Source organism: Musca vetustissima, unplaced genomic scaffold (assembly GCF_032173495.1).
Source record: "Musca vetustissima isolate MV318-11 ecotype Yass unplaced genomic scaffold, APGP_CSIRO_Mvet_v1 utg150455, whole genome shotgun sequence".
Lineage (NCBI taxonomy): Eukaryota > Metazoa > Arthropoda > Insecta > Diptera > Muscidae > Musca > Musca vetustissima.
The window spans coordinates 7,861-22,680 of NW_026878996.1; the positions used below are offsets into that span (position 1 = coordinate 7,861).

At 31.6% G+C, this 14,820-nt stretch overlaps 1 protein-coding gene across 1 annotated transcript; it reads left to right on the forward strand.

Moving 5' to 3' along the window:
- The first annotated feature begins 2,686 nt into the window (after positions 1 to 2,686).
- LOC133323820 (protein germ cell-less) lies at positions 2,687 to 13,382 on the forward strand. The gene is made up of 5 exons (XM_061532719.1): positions 2,687 to 2,857; positions 2,940 to 3,160; positions 8,560 to 9,352; positions 12,619 to 12,837; positions 12,902 to 13,382. The coding sequence occupies exons 1-5, from the start codon at positions 2,715 to 2,717 to the stop codon at positions 13,380 to 13,382; spliced, it is 1,857 nt and encodes a 618-aa protein (XP_061388703.1). The 5' UTR covers positions 2,687 to 2,714.
- The last annotated feature ends 1,438 nt before the right edge of the window (positions 13,383 to 14,820 follow it).

Consider the following 14,820-nt stretch of genomic DNA (forward strand, 5'->3'; position numbering starts at 1 on the left):
AAAAAAACTGCAACCAACTTCAGACTGCTGTCATTTCTAAGCCACTTGTCTGACAGCTGTTAGAATTATTCCAGGCGTACAAAACCATTTTGGTTTTGTTTTCTCAGATAAATAAACATTCGTTGTCCAGCAGTTTGTAAATAAACAAAATGATCGTGTTTACTTGCCAAAGAGGTCAGCTGTAAATGTGCACCTTCGGTTGGCCACCAGAACTCAAGCGCCGGCCATAACAGCCGGTGGTCGCTCTCCGCTCGTACTTATTGACCTTGGCATCAGAATAAATGCCCAATATTATTGCGAAAATATTCTAGAGGGTGTATTGAAGCCTTGGGTACACAAATATTTTGGCCGCAGACCTTGGACATTCCAACATTAATCAGCACTATCGCATTCAGCACGCGCCACCCAAGAATGGTTACAAAATGAGGATCCTCGCTTCATTTCCAGCGCACAATGGCCACCAAAATCTCCGGATACCAATCCGATGGACTATTGTGTGTGGAGTATTTTGGAAAGCAATGATGGCACTAAAAATATAAAAGTGTCGATCACCTCAAGCAAGCGCTTCGCCGGGAATGGGCCAAAATTCGTGCCAATGTTGACCAATTTGAACAAATCTAAACTTATTCTAAAATTTGATGATATTTCCGACATTTTTTATTATCATAATTATTAAACATCTTTGACAAAATTAACAAGATTAGAGCAATCGGCATATTTGTGATAAACACTTATATAATAATAAATTCCGTGATCATTGTCATATCAGAGATCAATAACGGGTGTAACTTGAACTATGTCATGCATTCCCATAATTTCCCATCGTACGGTTGCCATCTATTTGTAAAAGAATGCCTGGTACACAAACCATGATTCCTCAGAATCAAGAAGTATATATTTCATGCAAACGTTTGTGATTGAACGAACGATTAAATAGTTCGGATAGCTAAAGAATAACAAGTGAACTCTAAATAACGATTTTAACTAGTTCACTTGCTCTTTCATCTGAACTAGTTCGTTCGCGATCTATACATCTCTATTAGACATACAGAGATAAATCTAGAATTGTTAACAGATTAAAGATATGTTCTAGAAGATATACCAAAGGCAATAATAATAAAATTCTTCGACAAAGGTCGTAATTTATGATATGCTGAAGTTTCTATACCAATTATAAACGAATTATTCCATGGAATTATATTTGAAAACGGATGTGCTTATTCTCACTGATCTTTTTGAAAATAGTTCGGATTGCTACAAAATAACAAATTAACTATAAAGAACGACTTTCACTGAACTAGTTCACTTGCTCTTTCAACTGAATCGTTCATCTGAACTAGTTCGTTCGCGAACTATATCTCTATTAGGCATACAGATATAAATCTAGAATTGTTAATCGATTTAGATATGCACAATTTTATTATTAGAAATGATATTCGAGAACGTCTTAACCAATGTTCTAGAAAATATACCAAAGATTATAATAATTAAATTCTTCGACATAGGGCGTCATTTATTCTTTCTAGCCCAATATTCAATTTTGAGGGTTAGAAGTTTGATTTTTCATTTTTATAAGGACTATAATTTACCATGGCATCGATTTTAGGTATTCAACTTTATGGTTGAGGGTAAAAATTCTTTCGTTTTGGTTGAACATATAGATGTTCTGCCCATAGATCCATTTGTTTCTGATTTAAGTTTCTAATTTAATTTAAATAATTTTTTTTTGCGCAAACAAAATCAAAAATCACCCTGATCATCTCTCTCATAAATATATAGCAGATGTTATTTAAAACAACATTTTACCAGCTGTTGGAAATTCCAAATTTATTTAAACAAATATGATTGCCATAATAACACACATACCCACCTAATATGCCAAACGCTTCGTTTTTGCGAGCAATGAACTTTTGAAATGATATTTGCCGCAAAAAAAAATTGTGTTTACATTTTGATAAGATATATATTTGTTGGTTCCTTGTTTTACTTTATGTTCCATACATATATATTTTTGTCTATATATGTATGTACAGCTGATACATATTTATGTCATCGCAAGTGTTAGCTTTTTTCAAAATTTTGCTTTCATTTTGTTTCCTTCATATCGGCGCCATGCCATTTTTTTAAACAATTTGTTGTTATTGTTTATATTCCGCATACAGCTCATTTGTTAAAAAATCATGATTTGGTTTTGTTATAAAATAACAACAACAACAATGAAATGGGAATAAAAAAGCTAACATTTCTATTTTTTTGCAAAACGACCGATAAGATAAGTAACCTAACCCACTGTCCCGAACAGACTTAAAGAAAGAGAAAAAAACAATAACAACAAAGAAATGAAAATAAAAACAAAACAAAGAGTTTTATATTTTCTTTTTTTTATCAATATAACACTTTTGTTGTTATTGTTATGTTTATATATGTATATCAGATATTTAAAATACAATTTCTTACACTTTTCTTACTCACTCACCCCTTTTTTCTCCTCGTGTATTTGCAGATTAAGAAATAAACAACAGACAGAAATCAAACAAATACGCAAAGAAAAATTGTGCGTGTGTGTTTCTTTGGCTTTGCTTTAAACAGCTGGGCCCGGTCTTTTTGGCGCACTCACCCGTCCGTCAAACATTATCAGCTAGTCGTCGGTGGCCTGCCATCATCACCCACCACCGATCAACAACCAACCAGTCTTTGTCGTAGACTTGAACAACATGGGTCAGTTGGTGGTAAAATTAGCGGAACCGGTCAGCAATGTAGCCGATATATTGGGCGGTCGTCGCAAACGTAAACGCAGCATTGATTCACTGAAAACAAACAGCGAGGAATCGAACAATGAAACCCAGTCCCCCAAAAAGTATGTCAACATTTTTCTATTTTGTTTTGTTTGATCATTTGACATTTAACTTTTACTTTTTTCTTCTCGCCCTCCATTGCAGGAAAAAGCTATTGACCACAACGCAATATATTTATCAGGCCCTCTTTAAGGAACAGAAAAATTCCGATATAGCCATTATGGCATTGGGTAAAGTCTGGAATTTGCATAAAGTCTATCTATCGCAAAGTCCATATTTCTATAGCATGTTTAATGGCTCGTGGAAGGAATCGTGTCAGGATTTTGTTCACATTAAAATTTTGGATGAACGCATTACACTGGATGGTAAGTAAAACATTTTGTATTTGTAGTTGAATAATTGAGAATTATTTGCAGGGTATTATTTTATATTCTCAAGGAGATGGTTAAAAAGAAGAGTACAGGGATAATGGATTCCTTTGTTTAAATAACGGACTTATTCGAATTCTCTTTGTGTCACCACTTTCTGTTAAACAAAGACCAGTAAGACTCACCAATACTCTGAATCATTTGGTGTGTACATCTTTGTCCTAGACACGTTGATTTTAGTTAACGGTTTATTCCGACTGTACCGTGTCAGAAACGCCCATTTCATTGCATAGCAATTTACATTTGAATATGGATTTATCTAGGAATGTAATAGTTTTGAACAATGTGGTAATGAAACGTCAACAAAAAATTAAAATGTTCATCGAATCGAAAAGTAAAAAGTCTTTGGGTCAATGTGGTAATGCGTTGTCCCATAAGATTGGCGCCATCTCTCCTCAAATTGATCGAATCAAGCCGTACAGCATGTACAAGGAGCGTCACACCAAATCGTAGAATTTAAATTACACTTTTCCGCAGGCATTAGGTTTTCAACACCCAATAGATCGGAAAAGGTCAACAGCTTTTCCACTTGGATTTTTTAAAAAATTCTAGTTTAATTCTAGGTATATGTGAGCTTGGGAGATTGGATAGAAGTCCATTGGGATAGCTGGAAAAATATTTTTAGGTCAATGTCTTAACCTTTTACTTTTGGAATGTAAAGAATATGAGAGAATTTTTCTCTCAAACACTCCAAGAGCGTTAGGAGCCTTTAGGTGTGGATTTTCAATGAATATTTTCAGGTTAATATCTTAGCCTTAGAGGCGTGGATTTTTAAGCATATTTTCAGGTTAATCTCTTAGACTTAGAGGCGTGGATTTTTAAGCATATTTTCAGGTTAATCCTTAGCCTTAGAGGCGTGGATTTTTAAGCATATTTTCAGGTTAATCTCTTAGACTTAGAGGCGTGGATTTTTAAGCATATTTTCAGGTTAATCCTTAGCCTTAGAGGCGTGGATTTTTAAGCATATTTTCAGGTTAATCCTTAGCCTTAGAGGCGTGGATTTTTAAGCATATTTTCAGGGTAATCTTTTAAGCATATTTTCTGGTTAATCTCTTGGCCTTAGATGTGTGGATTTTTATGCATATTTTCAGGGTAATCTTTTAAGCATATTTTCTAGTTAATTTCTTAGCCTTAGATAATTTACCATGGCATCTTGGCCTTAGATGTGTGGATTTTTATGCATATTTTCAGGGTAATCTTTTAAGCATATTTTCTAGTTAATTTCTTAGCCTTAGATGTGTGGATTTTTATGCATATTTTCAGGGTAATCTCTTAGCCATAGAGGCGTGGATTTTTAAGCATATTTTCAGGGTAATCTTTTAAGCATATTTTCTGGTTAATCTCTTAGCCTTAGATGTGTGGATTTTTATGCATATTTTCAGGCTAATCTCTTAGCCTTAGAGGCGTGGATTTTTAAGCATATTTTCAGGGTAATCTCTTAGCCTCATAGTCGTGGATTTTTGAAATTCTTGACAATATGCAGTCCTTGGAGTCCTGATTACGACGATTTAGCTTTTTTGCTATTTTCCATGATATGTACTTTCCAAGTATTTTCCCTGTTCCATTTTATCGAAAAAGTCCATACTATTCTATTTAAAATGAAATTCTGTCGCGTATCCTGTGTATCGTATCGCGTATCGCCCACCCACAAATAAACGATTCTATTTAAAAGTAGATTCTATCCCGTTGTCGATTTTGGCATTTATACTTAAAAAAACTCTATATAAGGGTTCCAGTGGAATTTTGCAAGCCCATGTCGATTTTGGCATTTATCCTAGGAAATATATAAGGATTCCAGTGGAATTTTGTAAAACCATATATAAAGCAGGAATTCTCCAATAAAAATTGAATTGTGGTAATCAGAACATTAACCGCTGTTGATACTACGATTTCCCTAGTGAACTTGAAATACCATGGAGAAATACAAGCTATTCAGCTGGATCCCAATATCTCAGGAAGTATGAATTGACATATCGTTGTAATTATAGCCTTTAGGACGTGCTAAAAAAATTATAAGCGAACTTGAATTGTTCCATCGACTCATTTTTCCTTTTTTTGTTATTCCAGACCCTAAGAATAAAATTCTAAGACGATTTTTGTGTGTCCGTCTATGTGCCTTTCTGCTGTAATCATTCTAATATTCAAATAAGTTAAGTTCGGAATAGCCTAAAAAACGCATTGTTTACAGCTTTGGGAATTTTGGAGACGTTTTTTAGTTCGACGGGGGAGTTATATGGGGACTCTACCTAATAGTGGGCCGAAAAGGAGAAGCATCTTAAGTATTATCAAAAAAGCCACAAAATCTACCAATCTCTAACTGAATATATTTTTTTCTATTAGGCCTATATTTTGGCTTACATTGGATATAAGGAACTTATTTTATAACGAACAAATTTCCTAGGTCCCTACGATTTCGCTATAACCGTACTCGAATGTATACATAATAATCCTAACGGTTCTTTTATGAAGTGACTCATAATTCCAATTAAGACCTACACGTTTTTTTAATATATCAATTCTTAAACACGAGCTGATATGATTTATATGCCTAAGACTATGTCAACGACAATAAGACAATCATATCGCAACATACATACATATATACGAACATTGATAACTCAAGAGAAACATTTTCATATGCCATATGGCAAAAAACCTAATCAAATTTTTTATGCTTGTTGCTAAGGGGGTCTCACCTTTTATCTCATCAATCTGCTGCCTACCTGTTCATTGACCGTGACCATGATATAGAAAACAATCTTATCAAGGCTCAATATGTCTAAAAAAGAAATCAGGAAGAAAGAGAAAAAATCTAGTTAAATTATTATTAAATACTTTTTCCTTAACTTCTGCAAATCCTGTAATCATTTCATTTTAGTAATTCTAACACAAAGGCTCAAAATGTTTGTATTACATACTTATTTTATGTCCACCACATATCAGTCAATTGGACATACACTTATGCCAGTCAAGGCCTGTTGTACGTTATAGAAATGAAAAAGTTAGAAAAGCTTTTTATTAGTCTGTCAATCCTTGTTGAAATTCTGTGTTCTCAGTGTAGACCTTCAACATTTTTTATTCGCCCACTTTATAACTAATTTTTTATGAAATCTCTACATCAAATTATTTCTTTTGTGTTCCAATAATTGATTGTACATTGACCCTGGTCATGATTTTAAATCTGCTATATTTCTTATCTGCTAGGGTAGGCTTTTCAAGTGTAATCTCCATCCTAATTAGCCTTTATCACAATGGTATAAAATAAAATTTATTGTTGTACATTGACCGTGACCATGATATAAATCTGAGGATTATAACCAGTAGGGTTTTCAAATGTAATTGTTTCCAATTTATAGAAATCTCTGGCATAAAATTTCTTTATCTCAATGGCCTAATAATTGATTGTATACTGACTATGACCATTATGAAGTATAAATTTTGAATAATATCAAGGATAATACACAACAAAAAGTCCCCTAAAAATCCATATTTTCTTATTATTGATGCGTATTTTGAACTCTATCGAGTTTATTTCATCTCCTCCCTGGTTAATAGATACAACAAAAAGATTTCTTAAAATCGACCAGTTTAATTCAACCTACCCAGCTGATAAATTTTGATCGAATTTTTATTTATTTACCTTGTTAGGAGACACCAAAAAGACTAAAAAGTAATAGACACCAAAACTTCTTCTAAACTATAGTTTATTTTTTATTTTTTTTTATTGATTCGTATTTAGAACCCGATCGAATTTATTTTATCTCCTTTAAATCGAATTAATTAGAACTCTACCGCTGCTATATGCTGTTCAAATTTATTTTATCTCCCTAGTTAAGAGACTCGAAGAAGACTTCTTAAAATCGACCATAGATTTTTTATTGACCAAGATAATTTTCGCATTTTGAAACTCGACCTATTTTACTTTATCACTCGGAACTGATAAATGGTGTTTTATTGACATGATTATTTTGTATATATAATCAAGCAGTGTTATCAAGTCTACGAAATGTCTAGAATAATAAGAGGGGCTCCTCAAGTGGGTCATAAATTTCAAAATTTGCAAAAAAAAGTATCTATCTTGGCTGGTGGGAATGTTATGGTCAATATAGATAATTTGAAAATAGATTTTGTTTGTAAGTGATAGTCTATTTTTTTCTTATTAGAATCCGAATGTAAATAGTCGAAGACACACAGACCAATTTCCATGGTCCCAATTTTATAGTTTGTAGGTGAGAGAGTTTGAGGGAAATTTCGACTTTTCTTGCTCAAAAACTGAAAACTATCGCAAAAAACCAGTAAGGAAAGTAGTAAAGTCGGACTTTTCGAAAAAAAAACATAGATATTACATTGAACGAACTTGAATATGTGATATTTATGCCTTTCTAACTCAATTCAGTACGCTGTGCCAAATTTCGTGCAAATCGATAGATATATAGGGACTTTAGTGCATCATTTACATTAAATCGGACGAAAATATATATGGGAGCCAAATCTGAACCGATTTGCACCAAACTTAGCACACATCATTCTAGACTCAATTCAGTACGCTGTGCCAAATTTCGTGCAAATCGAAAGATATATAGGGACTTTGGTACACAATTTACTTTAAATTGGATGAAAATATATATAGAGCTATATCTAAATCGGAACCGATTTTCATGAAACTTAGCACACATCTTTATAGACTCAATGTAGTACGCTCGAAATCGAAAGATATATAGGGACTTTGATGCACCATTTACCTTAAATCGGGCGAAAATATATATGGGAGCTATATCTAAATCTGAACCAATTTTCACGAAACATAGCACACATCTATCTAGACTTAATTCAGTACGCTTTGCCAAATTTCGTGCAAATCGAGATATATTTAGGGACTTTGGTGAGCCATTTACTTTAAATCGGACGAAAATATATATGGGAGCTATATCTAAATCTGAACCGATTTCCCCCAATTTCAATAGGGAGGCCAAACAAGTTCTTACCAAATTTCATCCAAATCGGATTATAAATGCGACCTGTACTTTGTTTACAATTTAACATGAAACAGGAGCGGACACAAGTTAAGTTTGTTCTCAAAAGGGACCATGTGTTATTTTCCTTTTCTGTTAGGAATAACAAAGCAATACAATTTAATTAACAGATCCATGCACATGTTTACTTGACCTTCTCTTAAAGCTTGTCAGATCTCATAATTGATAGATTGGGACTTTCAATTGTCTCTGTGCTTAATACGCGAATTTTACTCCTCCATTCTATTTCAGTTATAAATTTTGATATATCTAAATTTTTTTCTGAATTTTTAATAATTCTTTTATTCCATTTCTCTTTTCCAGCTTTGGATGCCGTTTTTGGTTCCATGTATTCCGATGAAATTGAAATCGATGCCAAAGGTGTGATTTCCGTATTGGCCACCGCCACCCTATTCCATTTAGATGGCATCATCGACAAATGTGCTGAGGTTATGATTGAGTCAATAAATGCTGAAACTGCCATTAACTATTATGAAGCTGCCTGTCAATATGGCTGTCAAAATGTTAAAAAATCAGCCTTTGTATGGCTGGAGACAAATCTCCTCTGTATATATACAAAATATCCAAATTTACTAAGGCAAATTAGTATTGAACTAATGACCGATTTAATATCAAGTCCAGATCTTTATGTTATGCAAACAGAATTCTCATTATATACGCTATTGCGTAATTGGATCTATTTACGCTTACATCCCAATTATGATCCAGAAAATCCACAGCATCAAGCTCAGCAGCAGGAGGAATTAAAATTGCTGCAGCAACAACAGCAAACAAATGAATCGAATAATTCGTCATCATCCTCCTCCTCATCCTTAACATTATCAAATTCACCAGCGGATCGTCCACCTTTAACATCAAATGATATTGTACAAAACTTTTTCACTGCGCGTCGTGAAAAGCGTTCCTTCCTCTCCACTCCGGATGGTCAACAATTTTTGAAACCATTCCTGGCACTGCGTACTCAGTACCTTACCAATCATCATATGGACTTGAAAATTGTACTTAACGACAATATTATACCCAAAGAATGGCTGCACAATCATGTCTTAAGCAATTGGAATTCAATACTCAAAGTTGATCATTTACCAGAAGAGGGGTGAGTAAGAGAAAAAATAATAATAATCAACAAGAGACAAAGAAAGGTGTGGAGGGTGAAGAATTCGCATAAAATCCTCTCCAGATCTTTGTTCCATTAGCTATTTTAATTGATTTTTTTGGTTTATAATTTATTTTCTTTCTTCTCTCTTGCATATATTTTTTGTAGTAAAAAACGATGCTAGTGATTTATGAAAATCTAAATACACATCAACTAGTCCAACATCTCATCGTAGTCGTTGTCGGTCGTTACAGACTCTCTTTGTTTAACGTAATCTTTGTTACGTTACATTTGCATTGCGCATTTTATTCAAAATGAAACCAAAGTTCAAATGTAATTGCCGCCATAAAGAAAACATCTTTTATTTTCGCCTTCTTCTTCATCATCGTACCTAGTAATTGAAGTTGATTTTTTTTATTTCTCCTTTTGACATACATACATATAAAATATATATATAGACTTGCAATTGTTTGCTTTTAGTTCAATGCCTTGCATTTAAAACGAAAAAATAAGATTGAATTCTCATTGTGTTATATTTTTTATATAGTTGATAATGGTTTTATGAGTTTTTATTTTTTATTTTATATATGAATGACTGAATAAATTTTTAATTTCTTTTAACATGTTTTTTTTTTTTAAAAAAAGATTTTTTAGTTTTTTTTCTGTTCTACTCTGGGTTAGGGGGTGTTTCTTTTTTGGGGGAGATAATAAATTTCTAAGATTTCATATTCACATCTTTGTGGAAGAAAGCAGGATTGAGTAGAAATAATATTGAGGGGGAAATACGTCTATGATATGATGAACTATATTGTATATAAATCTTTTTGCCAAAAAAGCAAACTTCTTCAGATATATAAATCCTAAAATAATTATGACGACAAGGCATCGTTCTTGTTCATTTCTGAATAAACTTTTTCTAAACTTCAATGAAATAGAAAAAATAGACACCTGCATTTTTCAATCAATCCTATTATTTTTTCTGGAGAAATTTGATGGGTGTTAAGTTTCCTGAAAATCGGTTCAGATTTAGATATAGCTCCCATATATATTTTCGTCCATGATTTTAAATCTGCTGTATTTCTTATCTGGGGTAGGCTCTTCAAGTGTAATCTCCATCCTAATTTGCCTTTATCACAATGGTATAATATAAAACTTATTATTGTACATTGACCCTGACCATGATATAAACCTGACGATAATAACGAGTAGGCTCTTCAAATGTAATGGTTTCCTACTTATAGAAATCTCTAGCATAAAATTCCTTTATATCAATGACCAAATAATTGACTGAACATTGACCGTGACCATTATGAAGTATAACTTTTAAATCTTATCAAGGATAACAGACAACAAAAAGTCTTCTAAAAATTTACCACAGTTTCTTATTATTGATACGCATTTAGATCTCGATCGAATTTATTTTTTAAAGATACAACAAGAAGACTTCTTAAAATTTATCAGTTTAATTTTAAAACTCAACATAGCGAGCTGATAATTTTTTTTTTTCGAATTTTCATTTATTTCCCAACAAGACTCCTCCTATATATCGAGGATAGAGTATAACTTTTAAATCTTATCAAGGATAATAGACCATAAAAAGTCTTCTAAAAATCTACCATAGTTTTTTTTATTGATCCGTATTTAGAATTCGTTAAAATCGGTTCATATTTAGATATAGCTTCCATATATATTTTCGTCCGATTTAAAGTAAATGGTGCACCAAAGACCCTATATATTATTCGATTTGCACGAAATTTGGCATATCGTACTGAATTGAGACTAGACTGATGTGTCTAAAATTCCCTCCTTTCACTCCTTGGCTCATAAAAAAAAAGAAACTCCCAGTCCTCACTTTTTTGCAAGCCGACAGCCATTTGTGTAACAGCAATTGCCAGAGGACATTTCTGATAGTGTTTCGTTGGCCCATGAGTTTCTATCCGGTATCAGACTTTCACATGAGGTGATTACTCTTGTTTCAGGTATTCGGTCTAAATCTAAAGTGCTGATTGAGGTTCCGATTGTAGCTTGTTGTATATTATTGAGCTGTATATAGTGTGTCCGGTACCAATCCACCCGTTCATTGTTTCATTACCGAAATTCCTACCATCAGTGTGGAATGGAGACGAATTTGGGAATGGTGTGTCCGGTACCAATCCACTCGTTCATTGTTTCAATCCCTACCATCGGTGTGGAAAGGAGACTAATTTGGGAATTGTGTTTATGCGAAGATCCCTCCATGCCAAAATCTCTTTTTTTGCTTGACCTTTGCCTCTACATTTCTATGCTCTGTACCATAGCATGGAGGAGGGTATATTGACTGTCATTCCGTTTGTACCTCCTTAAAATAATAATTTTGTTTCTAGAGAGAGAAAATAGTAAGCCAGATAATAATAAGGCCTTTAAAAAATCTCCAACTCTTTTTAGACTTTTAAAAATGTCCTTTAAAAAAGCTACGCCAAAATCTTCGCCTATTTTTAGGCTTTTAAAAATTTCCTTTAAAAAAGTTACGCCTATTTCTTCTCCTAATTTAAAAATCTACGCCTCTTTTTAGGCTCTTAAAAATGTCATTTAAAAATCAACGCCAATTTTTACGCTTTTAAAAATCTACGCCTACATTTAGGCTTTTAAAAACTTTTAAAAAATCCACGCCTATTTTTAGTCTTTTAAAAATCTACGCCTATTTTCAGGTTTTTAAAAATGCCCTTTAAAAATCGAAGCCCATTTTAGGCTTTTAAAAAGGTCTTTTAAAAATCTTCGCCTATTTTTAGTCTTTTAAAAATTTTCTTTAGAAAAACCAGACCTATTTTTAGGCTTTTCAAAATGTCCTTTAAAACTCTACGCATATTTTTAGGCTTTTAAATGTCCTTTAAAAATCTATGCCTATTTTTAGGCTTTTAAAAATGTCATTTAAAAATTCACGCCTATTTTTAGGCTTTTAAAATGTCCTTTAAAAATCGAAGCCTATTTTTAGGCTTTTAAAATGTACTTTAAAGATCCAGACCTATTTTTAGGTATTTAAAAAATATTTTTAAAAAATCCACACCTACTTTTAGGGCTTTAGAAAATCCAAACCTACTTTTGGGCTTCTAAAAAATGTTTTTTTTTTTTAATATTAATGCATACTTTTAGACCATTAGAAATGTTTTTAAAAAATCGAAGTCTACTTTTAGGCATCAGTTGTATTTTTAAGTATCCAATATTTTTTTATATAATATAATTTCTTTATAATTTTATAATAATTGTTCTTTCTCGCTCTTCCTTTTCAGTCCCAAAAATCTCGATCCTGAAGAATTCTTTAAAAACTGCATGCGCTGTGGTCGGATCCTTTTGGAGCCTGGCTATCAAAAATGGCGTTGGACAGGATTTAATTTTGGATTAGATCTTATACTAATTGCCGATTCTCGTATACTTAGCATTCGCCGACATCATCGTAACGAGCACGAGCGTCTGTTGAGTTTACAAACTAAACGGCAATTTATGATAAGGTAAGCTCCAAAAATGAAATAAAAAACAATTAATTTTGATATTAAAAGTCATTTTCTTTTTTAGAGCCTCGGTAACATCCATTAACAGCCAACGTCAACCCGTCTATACACAAAAATCCGATATTACATCATTGTGTTTGGAGAAAAACGAAGAGGTGACACTTATGGTTATGGATTCGAAATTAGTCCATCCACTATTGATCTCAGTTAATGTACTCGTTGTGCCACCGGCACCGCAAACGTTCAAAGAAAATCTGCTAATCTGTGATGAATTTGCCAATGTTTCGTCTGTGCCGATATCGGAAATTGGTGCAAATTGTGAAAGATCTGCCACGCCGACCAGCAGTAGCAGTTGTGGTATGATGGATGACGGCAATGCTGTTTGTTTGGTACCACCTTCACCACCAAATGTGGCAGCTGCTGCTGCGGCGGCTTATGCTTTACCCTCATCAATGGCGGCCAGTCATCGTTCAGCATCGGCCACATCGACATCATCATCATCAACTGCCTCAAGTTCTTCATTTTCATCTACAGATTTTCTGTAGAGTATTGGAGTAATTTTTTTTTGTATTTTTGTTATATGAATATGAAGGACGGGGAAGAGAATGCTGCAATTTTTACAAAATATTTTTTTAACTCATAAATATACTAAAGAAAACGGTGCTTTGTATTGAGAAAAGAAATTCAAGTGAATTATTTTTTTTTATTTTCAAAAAGAAAAACAAAATCGCCATATACATAAATATTAATGTGCTTTTGCGGCACTCTCGTTGTATAATTCATAATAAATGATTAAATGATATATGTATCATTGGGATTGATTCCAAATTATTAACATTTTTGTTATATGTATTTTTTTATATTACATTGTAAATATTAGAAATTTATATTATATATAAATAATATTTCTTCCTTATATATTAAAAAAATCTAATCAAAATGCTCGCATATTTCAAAACCCAAGAAGAATAGTTCACTTTCGTTAAAGTGAATTACTCTTTTTTTGTGTCTTATATACATTTTAAAATATACCTACTTTTGTAAAATAAATTTCTTGAAATCTATAAATGTGTGTTTTTCAAATTTTTATTGAAAACAAAAATAATTATAATAATAACATTTGCCATAAATCATCTGTGTATTTACATATATATACATTTTTCTATAATTAAGTATTTTTTCTCTTAATTCAAGCAAATATAATCAAAAACATTTTCTTTTGAAATATAATACTAACTACTATTTTTTTATATATCTACATATATTACATTTAATATTAGTTTTATAATATTTTTTATAAATTAAACACTTTTTTTGATATGAAAACAAAATCGCGCACAAGAATTGAAAAAAACACAATTTTGTATTTGTTTAGAAAAACATAATATTTGAAATTTTTCAAAAAAAAAAATCATCTTTTATTTCAAACTAAAAAAATGTGAATATTTGCAAAATTAAAAAAAAAATATATTTAAAAAATATTTCAAATTAAAAAAATGTGTGCAAAATTTAAAATCTTTTTTTTTTATATTAAAAATTTTATTGAAATATATATTTAAAATTTTCAAAAGTCAATTGCATTTAAAATTTTCTAATTAAAAAAAAAATTAAAATCTTTTATTAAAATTGAAATTTAATATATAAAAAATATTATTTTAAAAAACGTATTGAAAATATCACATAATTTAAAAAAAATCACATTTAAAAATTTTTTTAAAAATAAATTCAAAAATATATTTTTTGAAAACATTGAAAAATTAAAAATAATTTATAATTAAGAGATCAACAACTTTTTGAAAATTTCTCCTTTCAAACTTGAAATGCATTCACATTTTTATAAAGAAGAAGATTTTTTTGTAACAAAATTTTCTTTTCGTAATTTATTTCATTATTTTTTATTGTATAAAACTAAAAAAACACTTGTTATATAATTTTGATATTGTTTTTTGTAATTAAAAAATAAATTGTATGGAAAATATCATA

Coding starts and splice junctions, on each gene's coding strand:
- LOC133323820 (XM_061532719.1), top strand. CDS start 2,715: ATGGGTCAGTTGGTGGTAAAATTAGCGGAACCGGTCAGCAATGTAGCC. Junction 9,353..12,618: donor GATCATTTACCAGAAGAGGG/GTGAGTAAGAGA, acceptor CTTCCTTTTCAG/TCCCAAAAATCTCGATCCTG. Junction 12,838..12,901: donor AAACGGCAATTTATGATAAG/GTAAGCTCCAAA, acceptor TTTCTTTTTTAG/AGCCTCGGTAACATCCATTA.